The sequence below is a fragment of the Gobius niger genome (assembly GCF_951799975.1).
Source record: "Gobius niger genome assembly, chromosome: 4".
NCBI lineage: Eukaryota > Metazoa > Chordata > Actinopteri > Gobiiformes > Gobiidae > Gobius > Gobius niger.
Window position 1 is genome coordinate 17,549,877 of NC_136855.1, and position 16,286 is coordinate 17,566,162.

At 39.4% G+C, this 16,286-nt stretch overlaps 1 protein-coding gene across 2 annotated transcripts in view; it reads right to left on the bottom strand.

The window, feature by feature from the left end:
• gpc6a (glypican 6a) overlaps positions 1 to 16,286 on the bottom strand; it is a 150,782-nt gene that overhangs the window by 70,896 nt on the left and 63,600 nt on the right. For both annotated transcript variants that reach the window (XM_079555328.1, XM_079555327.1), the window contains exon 3: positions 40 to 431. In XM_079555328.1, coding sequence (XP_079411454.1) covers positions 40 to 431 — 392 coding nt within the window. The remainder of the gene's footprint in view (positions 1 to 39; positions 432 to 16,286) is intronic.

Here is a 16,286-nt window from a genome sequence, read left to right on the forward strand (position 1 = left end):
ACCGTCATTCAACAAACACCACATACTAACTTGACTCACCTTAGCGACTCTGTTGGCCACCTCTCTGCCCACCATCAGCCCCTGCACAAAAGTCCTTGCCGCGATGAAGGCCCTGGTCACCTGTGCCTTCAGTTTCCTGGGCACGTCTCCAAAGGGCTTTAGCTGGTCCATGTATTTACTGACACACTCCAGGTAGTCGTCCGTGAAGTGGTACTGCGAGTTGAGCAGCTGAAACATGCGCTCCAGTAGTTTGGACCAGAAGTCGTTGAGCATCTCCTCCAGGTTGACGTTGCCGCCGGTATAGTAGCGCTTTAGCTCCGTGAAAAGGTCCTGGAAGATCTCTGAGTTCTGGATGTACAGTTTCCCATACGTCTGAGTGAACATGCTGTTGAGGGACCTCTCCGACGTGTCCAGGAGCTCCAGGAAAAACTCTGGGGAGAAGACAAATGTGTTAAGAATATATGGGTCCCACAGGATTCACAGTTAACCCTTTACATATGGCCTCCCTGCTGCACATCAGTAAGGTGAAGAAGCATGTGGTCCTCACTCAGCCAATCAGAAGACATCACCCTACATCACAGATCCCACCTCTTTGGCATTTGACCAATCAGCAAAGACCGGTTGCGCTCTCAACTAACTGTTTTCTCTGAAGTCTGAAAAAGTCCCAAGTCTGGCTAAATTCATGGTACATTTCTTTACATAACTTGAAAACTAACCATGATAAGTTGATGAAACTCACAAATTTATTGGTGAATAACTGTGCTAAGTGGTGACATATGTGTTGGTTTTAGAGGACGCAGTGATATAAGTGAAATTAAGGCATGAAAAAGGCACTTAAACCCAAAGTTAATTTGTTTTGTCCATATTTGGATATGCCCGTTGCACCTATTATTCATACTTACAGTATTTTCTTGACAAAAGAACTGAAAAGTACTTTATGTATGATTTATATATAAACCTTTTGTATTTTTTCACAATTTAAAGGGCAATGTACAAAATATAGTAACTTGGTTTACATTGATTTTCTGTATGATATTGAAAAAAAATTAAAAATGCTACAACAGAACCAAACTTGTGTTATGTCCCCCAATGACACTCTTAATTTGAAAGTAGGCTATTTTTTCCAAAGTATTTCAATGAGTGCCCTATAAAGGTTAAAGTCACACTGTGGAACATTCCAGGTTACATGTTGCTCTGTAACAAGAACATCTAAACTCACGTAAACTCAACAGATAAAACTCTCAGTATACCAAGGAATACTAAGGAATTAATGCATTTAACGCAGCCTTTAAAGCAGCAATATCTCTATTGAGACTAATGATCCAACCCTGTATATAAATGTAATACAGTGTGGCTGTAAGCGCCTCCAAATCTGCACTGAAGTAAAGGAGCACTCACTTCAAAACTTGTTTATGCACAAGCATTAAAAATAAAATAAATCGAAAGTGGAAACCTTGACCAAAGTGTGAAACCATTAAGATAAAAAAGTCTGAGAGATACAGAAACTCAAAACAGACCTCTTTAACTATTAGCAGTTTATCTTTATCCTTTCCTCTCTATTCTTTATTAACATTGTAAAAAAAAATATGATTTGAGACAGTTGTATAATATATTTCAAATTTAGAACCTCTGAAAATAAGGAATAAAAGTCTACAGTTTATGACTTCATAAAAGTGTAAGCGTAATTACAGCGGTCAAAGTTGAACTGCTCACCAAATAAAATTACCCTATAAATGTAGTCACCTATTTCAGTTAATGTGGTAAATATTGTACATGCTTGAAATATACCCCTCTTCACACGGACTAAATTAAAATACTAAATATTGGTCGCATTCTTAAAAGTTCATTGCACACAGCCTACATGATAATGCTATGTACAGGAGCCAGCAAAAGGCACTTGATTATGTGAAGAAAGCCAGTCCAAAGCATTAATAATTGAATAGTAGAAAATAATGGGCCACATACTGTAGACTATGAATGATTAATGCGGAGGTTCTGATTGCACATTGTAACAAAATATTCATAAGTTTTAGACACTGACACAAGTACACGGAGCACATTATCATCTTGAGCAGCCATTGTTATTCCCATTTGGTCCATTAGTATTTATTTGTACAGAGGCGGAGATGGGCCTTAATTCAATATTAGATTTCAGTATAAGAGCTTCGGCTTTGAATAATCTGAGTGCACAATATTCTGTTTTTGAAAAAAGATCTTGGTGATGTCTTAATATCTCCGCTTTGAAAAGGTTTAATCCTTTGATCTGTTTTTAGATTGGGCAAATCCTTCCCTGATTCTCTCCAATTTAAGCTGTAATTTATTAAGATAGTTTCACATTGGAAAACACGCTACTTTCAATCCGACCTCATCACATTTAAAGGCCATGCAAAAAGTACTGTATTTCTTTATTAATCGGCAAGTGTCTTTCTTCTAATATTCGGATCTCTGGGGCGAGAACAAAACCAACAAAGACAAAAGTAGAAAAAGGCGGCGTTATCTTGGGAGCGCCACTGAAGCCTGGCTAATAGGATCCCATGTCTCCAGTTCACAAGCATAAATACTGAGAGGATGCGCTAAATGTCAACCCCTCTCCTCCATCTCTGTAAACAAGCACATTCGCATGGAGAGCTGCTTATTAATAAAGCTTTCACACACACACATGCGGAATACTGGTATTGGTGTTGTAATATTTCTTTGAAAAGTTAATGGCAGCAGCGAGACTTAACTAGTACACACTGGTCTCAGTAAACTCCCACAATGCCCACTCATCAGTGTCAGGGTGAACGATGTGCCGTGAGAAATCTGTTCATTCTGCTGTTGACTTGACTTGTTGACTTCAGAAATTTCAATGGGGGGGGGAAAAATCCCCTAAAACCTGCACAATTGTTTTTTCTTTTCCACTAATGAGGCACACAAAGTAAGGTCAACTGATCGACACATTTTCTTTTTATTGGCTACACTGATCTTTAGAATAACTGAAAGAAATACTGGCAAATATCTAATGATCCAGATATGAAGTAAACATGTTCTGATCAAGTACTGACTTTACAAATCGTGATGTTGATTCTTTCACATTTACAGATGATATTGAACCTTAATCTCTCTGACTTCCAAAATGCTTCCGCAGGTCTCCAGTCAAGTCCAAATCAATGCTGAACAAGCCTTTATTTCAAATTGTTGTTTCTGAATTCCAGAGGCTCTGAGCTTTCAAACTGAGGTAACATATCCACAAACTTGTTTTTGCAATATGCAGCGAAAGACTGAACTTGTAATGCCATTTTTTGAGCCAGTGCATAGCCTTCAGCAGCACGAATACACAAAAGCTCAGCTAGAAAAAGAAATAAGAACCTGCTGTTGTCCTTGCCACAACAAGCCTCCCTTAACTCACTAAAGAAGGTAAAAATACCCTCACTTCAGTGATGTCACAAAGGGAGGCTGTGTTCACTTTAGATTTATGCCAGTCCAGATGCTGCCAGTTGGACACCAGTCAAAGAGAGTCTCGGGTCAGATGTGGGCAAATTAACCTTGGACTGGAAAGCCTGGCTCACTTTTAATGTGTTCTCAACGCTCTAATGAAAGTTAGGATCAGTTAAAGATGTTTTAATCAAACTGTCTGATCAATGTTTCTTTATTTCTTTATGCCAAAAGAGTAAAGCAATAATAAATAATTCTGCCATTCTACCTTATCAAATAAATAAATACAGAAATAAAATGTTACATAAATGAACAAGGGTTTAGACAGCAGCACAAATGCTGTGCATTCACCTTTCATCTCTGACAATTTCTGGAAAGTTTCTCCTCTTCCTCCTCCCTTTCTTTTATGCCAGTGGTTCCGAACTTTTTCCCAAAAGCCTCCCCACCCCAACCCATCCGCGCCAGTAGCAAATATTTCAAACAAATAAACTGAAATGGGACTGTTTTATGCATCTATAGCTCTTTCTCAGTCATATTTGATGATTTTTAACCATTTAATTTGCTCAAATAATATATCTTGTGACCTGACCCTCTGATCAGACAAAGCTCTGGATCCCCCCTGCAATTCCAGTCGTCGTCCCCTGGTTGGGAACCATATTTGACATTGACATTGAATGTAAAATATGATAAATCAAAGTTAAACACACTCACACACATTTGTTTAACTCAACAGCCCTCAGTCACTCGTGTTGCGATGGGACCCAGAGCCCAGAGCTAATGCAGCCGTTGGTGAAGTCACGGATCTCGTCACTGTTTGCTCCTGGCAGCTAATATTACAACGTGTGGGTTAATTGGAGTCAATTGCCAATTGCATTGGGGCACATAACAAAGGAGCACCTTGTGTGTACTTTCTTTGGCAACTTCTCACTTCTTTATATTTAGTTAGTGTGCAGCCCATTCTTTTGAGAAGTGTTTTTTCCTCTGCCCAGGTTAAATGATCTATTAAGCAGTCCCTGGTCAGTCATTCTAGTTTACTCTCAGCTGAGTGACCCACCATTACAACTACATTTGTTTAAATACAGGGAGCCTGCAGGGCCACTTTTTTTTCCCTTCATTTTTCCTAATTAGATCTGAATCAAGGACATTGAAGCCCCGGTGGAGCGGCCCGGAGGTCTGTTCTAACAGCTCTGTGACTGTGATGGAAAGGGGGAGGGGTCGGGGCTATTAATATAAAGTTCCCGCAGAATTGTGAAGGATTACATCTTTCTCTCTTCAGTGCAACTTAATAACTATAATAACTATAACTACGGCAGAGAGTCTGAGAGCTGCGTATGGGAAGTGCAAACACTGAAAGTCAAATAAGTGCATTTGCAAACTATAAAATGCTTATAAAGAAAGCTGGTGGAATTCGATAGTGATTTTAAACTAACATTCTCAGTCATCAAAGTCTAACCACTGTGGACAAATGTACCCAAACCTGAGTAAAAGGACAGACAACCAAAGAAAATGTTAAAAACAAATCCCAAACTGCATTTAGTCCTTCACGATCCAGGCTAGTAACCCGGATAACGATGATGTGAGAGTTTGAAAACACGTGAGGTGAGGACACACTGCTCAGTGCTGCCAAAACACATATTTGTATGGGGAATTATCCGGGAGAGTTATTGACCTTGGATTCAGCCCATTCAGGAGCGAGAAACACGTCAGTCCAGAGGCAGATCATTCAGACACACAGCGGTCAGAACAGGCCAGGGCCAAAGATCATGAATATCAAAATATATGAAAAATAAAAAGGAATTTGTGAGAGATGAAAAAGTGAACACATTGACCGTAATTGAAACAGAAATGATTCTTGTTCTATTACTGCTATCCTTTTTCCTTAATGTTGTTTTTTTCCCCCTTATTATTATACACTGTAGATACTTTATGTCTCTTTCTTTACGTTTCAAAACACATTTCTCAGTGCAAATGCCCTCGCTGACTTCATCCCGGGTGCCATAAGGCGTCAACCATGCAGAGATACATCCCACAGTCTCCCTCCGGTATAAGGAGGCTCTCCACCTTCTCCAGCTCCAGGAGTGATTTGCCGTCCAATCATAACCTCAGACCGGGCACAATATTTCAGTGATTGTGAAAAAGCTGATAAGAGCGTACAGTAGAGATATGGGCAGCATACAAACAGCGTGTTTATAGCTGTCTGTGTGGGAGTGAGATAGGGCACTGTAGGGCAGGAGGCAGACTCGCTGTAGTTTTCAGACTGTCATTTCTGATATCACTTGTTCACGTAGTGCTGGTTTGTCGCTTACTGTTCCATGCTGCTGACAGATGTCAAAAATATGTCAGATGAGAATGTACACATGAGTTACATTTAGTCAGAAGATTATTATTGTAAATGGTTGAAGATGAAAACATGTTTGTGCTTTTTTTTTTTTCCTTTCAGTCTGATGACGTCCCCAGTCACAAACACACAATCATAGCAGGGAATGGGAAACAAACTATTAACTCCCATCTTAACCGAGCTGGAGAGCTTACAACCCATAGGCCTTATTTGAAAGCTAAGACCTACAAAACTAATTGAAAGATTTTTGTCAAATTGTTGCTGTGTTTCTGTCAGGTTTTAGTCGTTTTTTTGGTCATTTGTGTGTTTGCCGTGTTTTTGTCGTGTTTTCATTGCTTTTTTTCTCCTTTCTTTCTTTTTCTTTTTTCATGTATTTTTCAAATGTTTTCGTTGCTTTTCCGTTTTCTTCGTTTACAGCCTGTTTGCGGCCAGTGCAATGCCTCATTTGACCATGCAGTTTCTCTTAAAAACATGTGCAAGTTCTGTGTGGTGGATGGCAGGGGGCTCACTTGAAGTAAGAATATGGTAAATGCATTATCTCGCGACATACATTTGTTCATAATTGTTCATACATGTTCAGCTATACATAATAGTCGCCGTATTCCTGAAAGGCATTTAATAATATGCCTGTTTTATTCAAATCACTGTCAGTGCCTCGCTTGCAAACCTCAACGAAACAATAACAAATGAAAAGCAGCAAATGATTGCTAATGGAGGTCAGAGTGGTCTGTTTCCAAACTGCACTGACAGCAGGCAGCGTGCACGTACCCTTGAAGTCATTCTGAGCGTAAAGAATCCATTTTCCATGAACGCGGTGAGAGAGTTCCTTTGATATCTGGCCTAATTACTGTAAATAATTAGGATGATTAATAAAGGTGACCTTTCTGCTTCACTGAACAATGCGTTCTACCGTATGAATAAATACTGCATTATTCCATTAAGTTTTATTCAGAACTTTTATGAAAAGCGCTCTGGTGGACAAAAGAAGCGTTAAGTCTTATAGCGGTTAATTAAGACAAAAATTCAATTACTGGTTCAATACTTTAGACAGAACACAGGGCTCGTATTGTAATGAGTCTGAATGGAGCAGGGCCACATGTATTCAATGGTGGATTTATTTTAAACCAAGACAATAATAGCTGTGAAGCACAAACGTTTCCGATGCTGTTCTTCAACAAAATGCCAATGAAAAAAGTGAGTTCTAAGCTGTAAGCTCTTTAACATTACTGTCATATAAAACAGTTGCTGCATATACATTGTTAAATTTCAATCATACTACATGCACAATCTATGATCCTCTTTATTTTAGAGTAGGAATGCAACTGACTACATACAAAACACTTTTCACATACAGTATAACACATATAACTTTTCAAAAAGGCACATAATTCATCTTCCAAGTGCATAATGTTTTAACTCAATTAAAGAAAGAAGCTTCAATATTAGTATAGATACAGTATCTCTGGAATCGCTCATATATGGTCATGTTTGAAAACAGTGGGGGGAAACAGTTTGGAGAAAAATCTAAACTTTCTAATTATTCAAAAACTACCTTAACAAATGCAGAATTATTGATATAGTTTTCTACACATAAGCGTTGCCATGTTGTTATTTGGAAAAAAATCCATATTAAGGTATGTGCAAGTTAGCTTCTCTTTTAATATTGAAAATATTAAAAGACAAAGAACAGGATGGTGTAGTGCATTGTACACACATGCACATGAAGGCCATATTAAAAACACTATTTCCAATAATGAGTTAAAGAGGGGCCAAACAACATGTAAGTTAATGGGCACTTGAGACTTCTGTCAAGAAATACATTTGTAACTGCTTGCTTAAAAACGTACAAAAACGGAAGAAGAATTATGTTATGATTTCTCTTCTCATAGTGAAATAAATGTCCCATGTGGAAAATGGTAAATGGTCTCAACTTATATAGCGCTTTTCCACCTACGTTAGGCACTCAAAGCGTTTTACAGCAAGGATCCACTCACCCATTAATACTCTCATTCATACACCAATGTACGCAGACACTGGAAAAGAGGATGTGTTTTGAACAAATGTACTAGGTTAATGATCTATGTTTCAATCAATACGAGACGGTTAAACAAACTTGTTTTGCTAAAGACTTGCACGTACTGTCTGCTTAAAGGTCAGTTTGTATGCCTGACTTAGAGGCAGGGCTAAAAGCATGAAAGACTGAGACCAAACTGAATTGACAATCTTCCTATCATATACTTGTTTAGATGTAGCTTGTATTATTGGTTGTTATTATTATGTAATATATACATTTTTTACATACACATATTTCTTTTTATTATGTAATAAATGATTGCTCTTGTAATTACCTGAACAACTGCTCCACATGTGTTTTAGACCATCCCATTTGCAGCCATGTGGTTTACTCATGTACATGTTTCCATACATGGGGAAATTCTAGCACTCACCATGTGGCACAACATATTTTCGACACTGGACATAATAATATAGCCACATGTGTTAGAAATGTTAAATGCAAAGAAATATGTAATTTTACACACTTTGAATATGATTTTGTTACATACAGGCATAAAAATAATCTGCATTTTGGCATTCTGAGGTCAATGACCTCTCAGGGTCATCAGAGCTTACCTTACCTCCACATCTAAAAATAAGCCTTATGGTACGGGCAAACTGTGATAAAACTTTCAAGCTTAACCGCTCTACTATATGTGATAAATTAGCCAGAAAATGGCTAAAAAGTGGCTAAGAAGATTATGTTTTCCCCCTCGGTAAAGCCACGCCCCCTTCCATGACACGATGCCGTTTGTATAACAACAGAAAAACTATACTCTCACAAAAGTGTCTCCGGCCCTAAACCCATTGACCTGTAACCAAAGAAGACTGATTAAGAAATGTCAAGCTGTACTTTCTTTTTTTTTTTTTTTTGAAACATGAACAGGACACAACGGCATGTTGAGACTCTGACTGTCGGCAAAGAGATTTTCATGATGAGATTACGCCAATGACAAGTGATTACGGCAATGATGAACTTTACAGGAGAGGAGGAGAGGGAACAAAGCATTTATCTCTGCATGTACTGAAATGCACAGAAAACCACCAGGAGAAAAGCAGAGCCCTGTTGGCAGAGCTCCAGCTCCAAACAGGTACATTACAGCGGCACTGAAAGGCTTCTCCGGTCCATGCCCCTGAGGGAAGGACCCGGCGCTCACAGGCGCACAGGAAGAAAAGTGATTCTTTCCATATTTGTACGTGTCTCAGAATAAAGACCATCGGGGAGTTTAATTTTAACCCACTGAACAGCTCTAATGACGAGGAGAGATTTGGGGAATTCGAAAATGTGTGTGTGCGCGGGGAAAAATCCAGTCTTCATCATGTTTGTAAACAATATGGTTGCTTTTTACTATGTGTTGCGTTGGGCATACATCCGACTGGTCTTTTGATGTGGATAACTTATGCAATTTGGTGGGGACTAATGGAAAACGTTTTTATATACACCTTCCAAAATCTGGCGTACAGTACAGTCAGTGTTATTCAAGGTACACAAGAAAAGTAGTTGATTATACAATGAAAAATGATTTAAGGGAAGACACATATATACAGGCAAAACTCTTTTCAGTTTTGGGCCAAATTGTTCTCTGAAAATCTAATCTTTCACCTGTAAACAAACAATATACCTAATCATCAATAACATGTTTAATTATTGCTCTGATTCAATGTTTCTCTGTAGATTTGTATAGGAAATCGTAATTTCAAGATTTTGAAGAATATCTAATTCATAGCTTGACCTATTGGGTTTTGAATTTGATGCAGAAACACTTATTCATGCATTTGTTTCATTTTTCTCCCCCTGGGTTTTTGAGTTTTTCCTCGCCGTGCTGGAGAGTCTAAGGACAGGGAGGACACCCACGCGGCTCGTCACCACTTAATGCTGACACTTATTAGGACTTTATGTTGACCTGGATACTTAATCTGCGTGAACTTTACATTGTCTTCTTTACTTCGGTGCAGTCCTGTACGGCAACTCTTTGTTGTGATGTTGGGCTATACAAAACCAATGATATATTGATTGATTGAAAAAAAACCTGCTCATTTTAAAACTAAACAAGATAGCCAAAAATCCCCTCTGAAAAAGTCTTTGGAGCCAATATGCCAACAAAATAAAACCACAAATTTGAATCTGGCTCAATCCATTGTTCCAATATTGTTGCCAAAAAGATTTTTAGGCATAAAACACCTTATTTTTACGTGAACTTGCAATATATTTTTTCCTCGTATTTATGCCAGTAATCTACAGGAAAAGTTTGAAATTGACAGCTTTTAATTTAAAAATGTTCCCTATTCACCTGCAGTGTCTTGCCTAAAAATGACCATAAAGTTGACAAGTTACTTTTACCTCCCACAATATTCCATTGTTAAAGAATCTTTGATCCACAAACCTTGCTTTTTCTATCAACCCAAAACATGCTAAGTAGGCTGAATATTGGCTTGAATATTCACTGAGAGAAAGTGAACACTGAAACTCATTAGAAAAGTGTTCTGAAAAGTCCAGGTATAAAAACCCAGACCACGTTTAGACCTAATTTAGCATCCCTAGTTCAATGCTCACATTCACAGCAAACATGCTAATTAAATTTGGTTACGGTTCTCAACAAAGAAGGATGCAGTATTTGAGGGGATTAATCGCTCTTTGAAACCACAAGGTTGCAGAATCTTGGGTTCGATCAAGGCAAATCACTCACTGTTAGCCACCAAACGCAAAGGGAAAAGTAGATTTCTGTCACGAAATGGATAGAGAAAAGAATGCCAGTCTCGTTACAAAACTGCTGACACGACTGATCCGAAAATGTCGCTCTGAAAAAGGGTCTATCGGCAAGTCATCAATGAGAGGGTGGTCCAGGCGTGCGACACCATTAGTCTTAATCAGACCCATGTTAAAATATGGGAGAATAAACAGGTGAGTGATAGCGCAGCTCTTGATCCGTGGCGGCATTTCTCTGATTTGATGACCGCGCGCTTTCTACCTGATGACATTCCCGTAGATAATACGCTACAGGATCACTGACCAGGTAAAAATCCATTCCCACCACATGCATGATTCATATCAGAGAGCAGCTGACAGCATCGATACAAAGGGGCTCGTAATTAAAGACCTGTGTTGTAGATATCTACCACAGGAGGCAATAGTCCCCACAGCCCATCAATCACTCGCTGGCAGCTCATTTAAAACATCTTTAAAATTAAACTTGCACTAGCCTACTGCCTTTTCTCACATGCTGCAATTGTTTTCTGACAGCCAAGTGATTCTCTGCTGAGAACTCGGCGCGGGAAAAGGCACAAAAGGGTAGACTTTTTATGCAGCCGGGGCTGACAAAGTGAATGGAGAAGGAGTTCACAGAAATAACTTGATGCCTGCAGATAAAAAAAAAAAAAAGGGAGAAAGTGGGGGCCATGTATTTGCCCTGGATAATGGATTTTTTAGACATATAGGCGCGGGTCCAGCCGAAACAGTCAAATTTCAGCACACAGCAGCTGTTGTGTTGTAACATTGGAAAGCGGTTTGACAGTGTCCAAAGCACCATCTGGCTCGGTAAATAAAGCATGAGTAGGTATCCTTTCCCTTTATTCTTCTACCAAAACAAAAAATATAAATAGTCCAAAAAGCACATGAATGAAGTTAAGTGATGTAAGCAACACAAAACACTCTTATTTACTATTTTTATTTACTAAAATGTTACAGGGCTGCCAACTCTCACGGTTTCACCGTGAGACACACGCATTTGAGTGCCTTCACACGCTCTCACGCCACACTCCTCATATCACACGCTCAACCAAAAAATATCCCTGACTTTTTGCAGTGAGCGGCTGCAGACGCTTTATTTTGTCTGTGTGCCTGTCCAGGGCTCCTCTGGCGTGTGTTTGTGTGTCTGTCGGCGGCTCTAGTGATGTGATAAGAAACGGGTTCGCGGAGGTGAACGGCTCATTTTTTGTACAGTATTATTTGAATGCACGACGCGCGGGACATGAGCGTGGCCTGAGGAGAAAGGGTTTTAGAGCGCGGCTCCGGGGAAACGGCGAGAGAGCGAGCCCGAACGCTCCCAGCGCCAGCTCTCCCGGGCCATGGGAGAGAAAAAGGCGCGTGGGTTCCGTGAGTGACGAGGCGGCTACAGGAGCCCCGACACGAAACATCGTCCACCTGTTCGCTCAGCTCATTCCACTCCTGGCCGCCTCCGAAGCGACATCACTGCCCACTGCCTCCTCCGCCGCTGCTGCTGCCCCACGAGGAGCTCAAAGTGAGCAGCATAAGGCAACCAGTTTGAGAAATAAAAGTCCTAATGAAATAATTAACAACGGTTACAGCGGAGATCGCGTTGAAGCTAGACCTCTTTTACTTAAGTTTTTTTCCCCCTTTTTCTTCTAAAGCTTGTGCTGCTTTATGTTGGTAATAATTGGAATGACTGACTCAGAGAAACAGAGACATTGTGTCATTGTACCTTTTGGCAGGGCTGTAACAATGAAGGGGGCCTCTGGGCATTTGCTGAGAGGCCCCAATTTGAAAGGGGCCCAGAAATATAATTATTTAACACCAGTTAATAGACCAGCTAAAATTATTATTTATGATCTAAAATGCACCAGATTGCAGGAAATCATATCTGAATTATAAAAAAATTCTTCTTCAATAGGTTCTGATGGTCATGTTGGGTGGAGCCAAAGCCCCTCTGATCCATTTTGCAGCTCCTGATGTGCTCAGTCATGTAAAACGTAGACTTGGTTTTGGGTTAGAACTTAATACGATTACGAGACACTATTGCCATGAAAAAGGCCCCCCAGCTCGGGACCGACCAAAGTCTCACTCCAAAGTTTGGTGAAAAGTTGGCAGCCCTGATGTTACACTTGTGAAATTGGACTACTACAGCTACTTTCATTGCAACATGGCTAGCGTTGTTCCCTTGCATTTAGAAGGTCTCACATGTATTTGTAGTTATTTTTGACAAATATTGCACAACATAGATTAAAAAGATGCATTTATTTCTAATTAGAGATTTACCGATCCAGCTTTTTTGCTACAGATACTGATACTGGGGTTTGAATATCTGCTGATATCTGATATTTAAGAGACTTTCTTAAAAGTGGCTTTTGAATTGACTCTTTTCTCCATTATAAGATCAATCAAATCAGATTTTATTGTCATGATGCTACAATCAATTATCAATAATATCTACTGATAAACTAATGGATGATTATTAAACAAGGATCACTGGACTTTTCTACACTAATTATCCTTGGGTATATGCCAGGCTTCAATAAACAACTCACATGAAGTGATCTGATCACTACAAATATGTTAGATCAGTTATTTCTAAAATACACACTTGGCTTCAGCAGTGGCTATTTTATTGTATTAGGATTCTTTAGATATTTCTATCATAGTTTGTGACCCAGCCTTCATTAGTTTTTGTTAGCATTAGCTTGCACTGGCTAGCTTTAGCATGCTGCTAGCACAGCATTTTGAGCGGCGATCAAAAATATATTTACGGAGGTTAAAACTACATCAGCGACAGTCAAAACAACAACATGGTAGCGTGGAGCGTGGAGATTAAGAATTTAACGATATGAATGAAGTATGTCACTTGATTTTAAGTATTTATTTTTGGTGTAAATTATATTGCCAAATACATCGTGATATTTCTTTTTCATACCGTGATTTGCCCTGCCCTAATGTTTAAATCAATAATGTCTCATATCTTTATGTACTAGTAGTTCCATATAATAATAGGTCAGATACAGCAACTCAAAAGACCAACTGGACCCTCTTTGCCCGTTTGCACACATTTCTTTGAAGGACTGCAAAAATATTGTCTGAGTAAAATATCGAGACATTCATTTTTGTCAATATCTCCCACCCCTACGTCCTTCTTGACACAACCCTGTGATTTACAAAGAATGCGTAGAACGACACATGCCATTTGAGCGTCTTAAATGTGTGGCAATTTCTACACCATTAAATGAACAACACAGGACTAGCTTCAGCCTGTATAAAACTTTTGGCCGAGTTTATGCTTTTATGATATCAAATTTATTCATTTAATCAAAGCCAGATTCCAGCTATCACAGTGCGTTTTAAGTGCGCAAGAGCCGGGGACATTACTGTCTATTTCCATGTGAGTTAGTGCTGTCATTAACGCGGATACTGTGCTTCTTCAATTTATACTGCGCTGTGTGACCGTAATACACAGAGAGCTGAAATACTATACGACCAGAGCCATCGGAGAAATCAAACAGACAAACGGGTTTATTTGTTCTCGTGCAAGGTTTTTGTTTTATGAAGGGGAAGGAAAGTACTTTTTCTTTTTTTCCCCCTTTTTTTTTTCTTTTAATATATGGCACTGCTAATAATTCATAGCAGCCATGACACATATTGGGCACTGTGGCTGAATGCATAATGACCAATAAAACACTTACCATTACATCTGAGCTCAAAAATACAACACCCTCAATAAGATTTATTCATTTACTTTACCTGTTTGATGGCAGAGAGACAAAACAATGCATCAGTCCGATGGATTTGGGCAATATGCAAGACATCATCAAAACAAAAATATCTGAAGATGTTGTATCTTTTAAGTAGAGAACAGAACTGAAGAAAGTTTGCACTGGATTCGACCTAATTTCACGTAATGAAAGTGCCATCATTACCTAAGACCTACATTTTTGTTGAATAACCGGCGATTATGCTTTGTTCATTTTCCTCTTCACGGTCGCAGCTGTCCATTATTTCACAAGACCATAATTAAGTTATATACTATGATGACAGACAAAAGCAAATGGCACAGATTAGTCCAAAGCTGAGAGGGCGATACTTTGCTGGGTCACTCCGGAGGGGGCTGTGACTGTGGGAGGGGCAGCTGTTCCACAAGTGGCAATGACCTGAATGTAACGGCTCAATTTACTGCTTCATGTCATTCTGATCTGTGTCATCCGAAATAATCAAGTCTTCAAACCAAGGCCTTTTCTTCGCGAGAAGTAAAAAAAATGAGGTTAGGAGGAAGCGGGAAAAGAGATCCAATGTGCTGCAGTCGGTTGTACAATAAAAACATAAAATAAATATACATATAATGGTGACAATACATTTTAGAAACAGTTCTCAGTATACCAACATTGCTTTAGTTTTTTTTTCAAGTTATACTGTACACTCTTTCACTGTTTTAGTTAGATGGCAAGTACTATTCTTTTGTCATCCTGAGGCCCTGAGACCTTGTGCTCTGAAAGTACTAGAGGAATCCAGTTCCCCCCCCCCATAGTGAATCACTGTCAATACAAAGTCTATGCCAAAATGAGTTTCAGTGGAATCTTTGTGTTTGTCAGATACAAAAGTCATTACTCATTGAGGATTTAGCCCCGATCGGCACCAGTTCAAGTCCACGTCAAAGCTCTGTACTTGTATGGAGGAGGTGTACTCTCCAAAAGCATTAATCTATTGATCCTTCAGCATCCGATGACCACGCTGACAATGAACAGCAGCGTCATGAGTCATCGAAATAGCCCCGCTTTGACATTGACTCCCGCTGCAATTGCCTCTAGACAAAAGGAGGAAAGATTCAAGCGCACATCCAAAATCCCTGACACTGTTCCCCCGCAGCTCCACACTGTGGAAGACTGCGCCATGAGGACTCTTCACGCTCTCTCCAACCCCTCCATAGCAGCTCTCAGCAGGCGAAGACTCAAATACCTCCAGACAAAAGGAAAGCTCAGGAATTGACTTGCCACCGTGTAGTGTTCAGGCTTAAAATGGTCAAAACAGGATCAATAAGGAGGCTATCAATTTGTGTGTGCTACTTCCGGGAGGTTAGGATTTAAAAACTGCACTTCTGTGTGATGTAAATGAACAGATAAAAACAGAAAGCAAATGTGGATGAGATGACAAATGTTACTAATAAAGTTATTTTGAATGGTTTCCTAAAGCTATCACTGAGCAGAAGATGAAATGTGTCACACAGTCAATAGGCAAACTCATTCTTGCAACAAAGCTGAAATAAATGCCACATGTTTTAGAGCATGGTCCTGCTGAAAGCTTAAATAAACAGATATTCTTTTGAGATTCAATGTGTGCAAGAGAAAAGAAGAATTAAATGTGATTTTCTTAGAGTATAATATCAGTAAACCGTTGGCAATTAAGACAAGCTTGATGGCTGTTTATTAGATCAGCTATGTTTTAATATACAAGCAACAACAGACCACAATTATACTTAATCATCAAATCACTAGAAGCATGTTGTTCATTCTCTCTTCCAACACTCACAGAGCAAACAAATGTTTTTTTTGCTTTTTATACGCGTTAAAATCCAATAACATGAGCCAAGCCTCTCTGACAACCACACAAACAAAAGCAAACCAGCATTAGGCGGCAGCTCGTTGGCCCGAAACGTGGTGTGATTAACAGGCAAACACAAACAGAACAGCAGCGACATGGAGTGATCTGAGTGCTGTGGACGTGTGGGACAGAGGTGGCCTGCAAAGTTCAATGCTCCTGTGG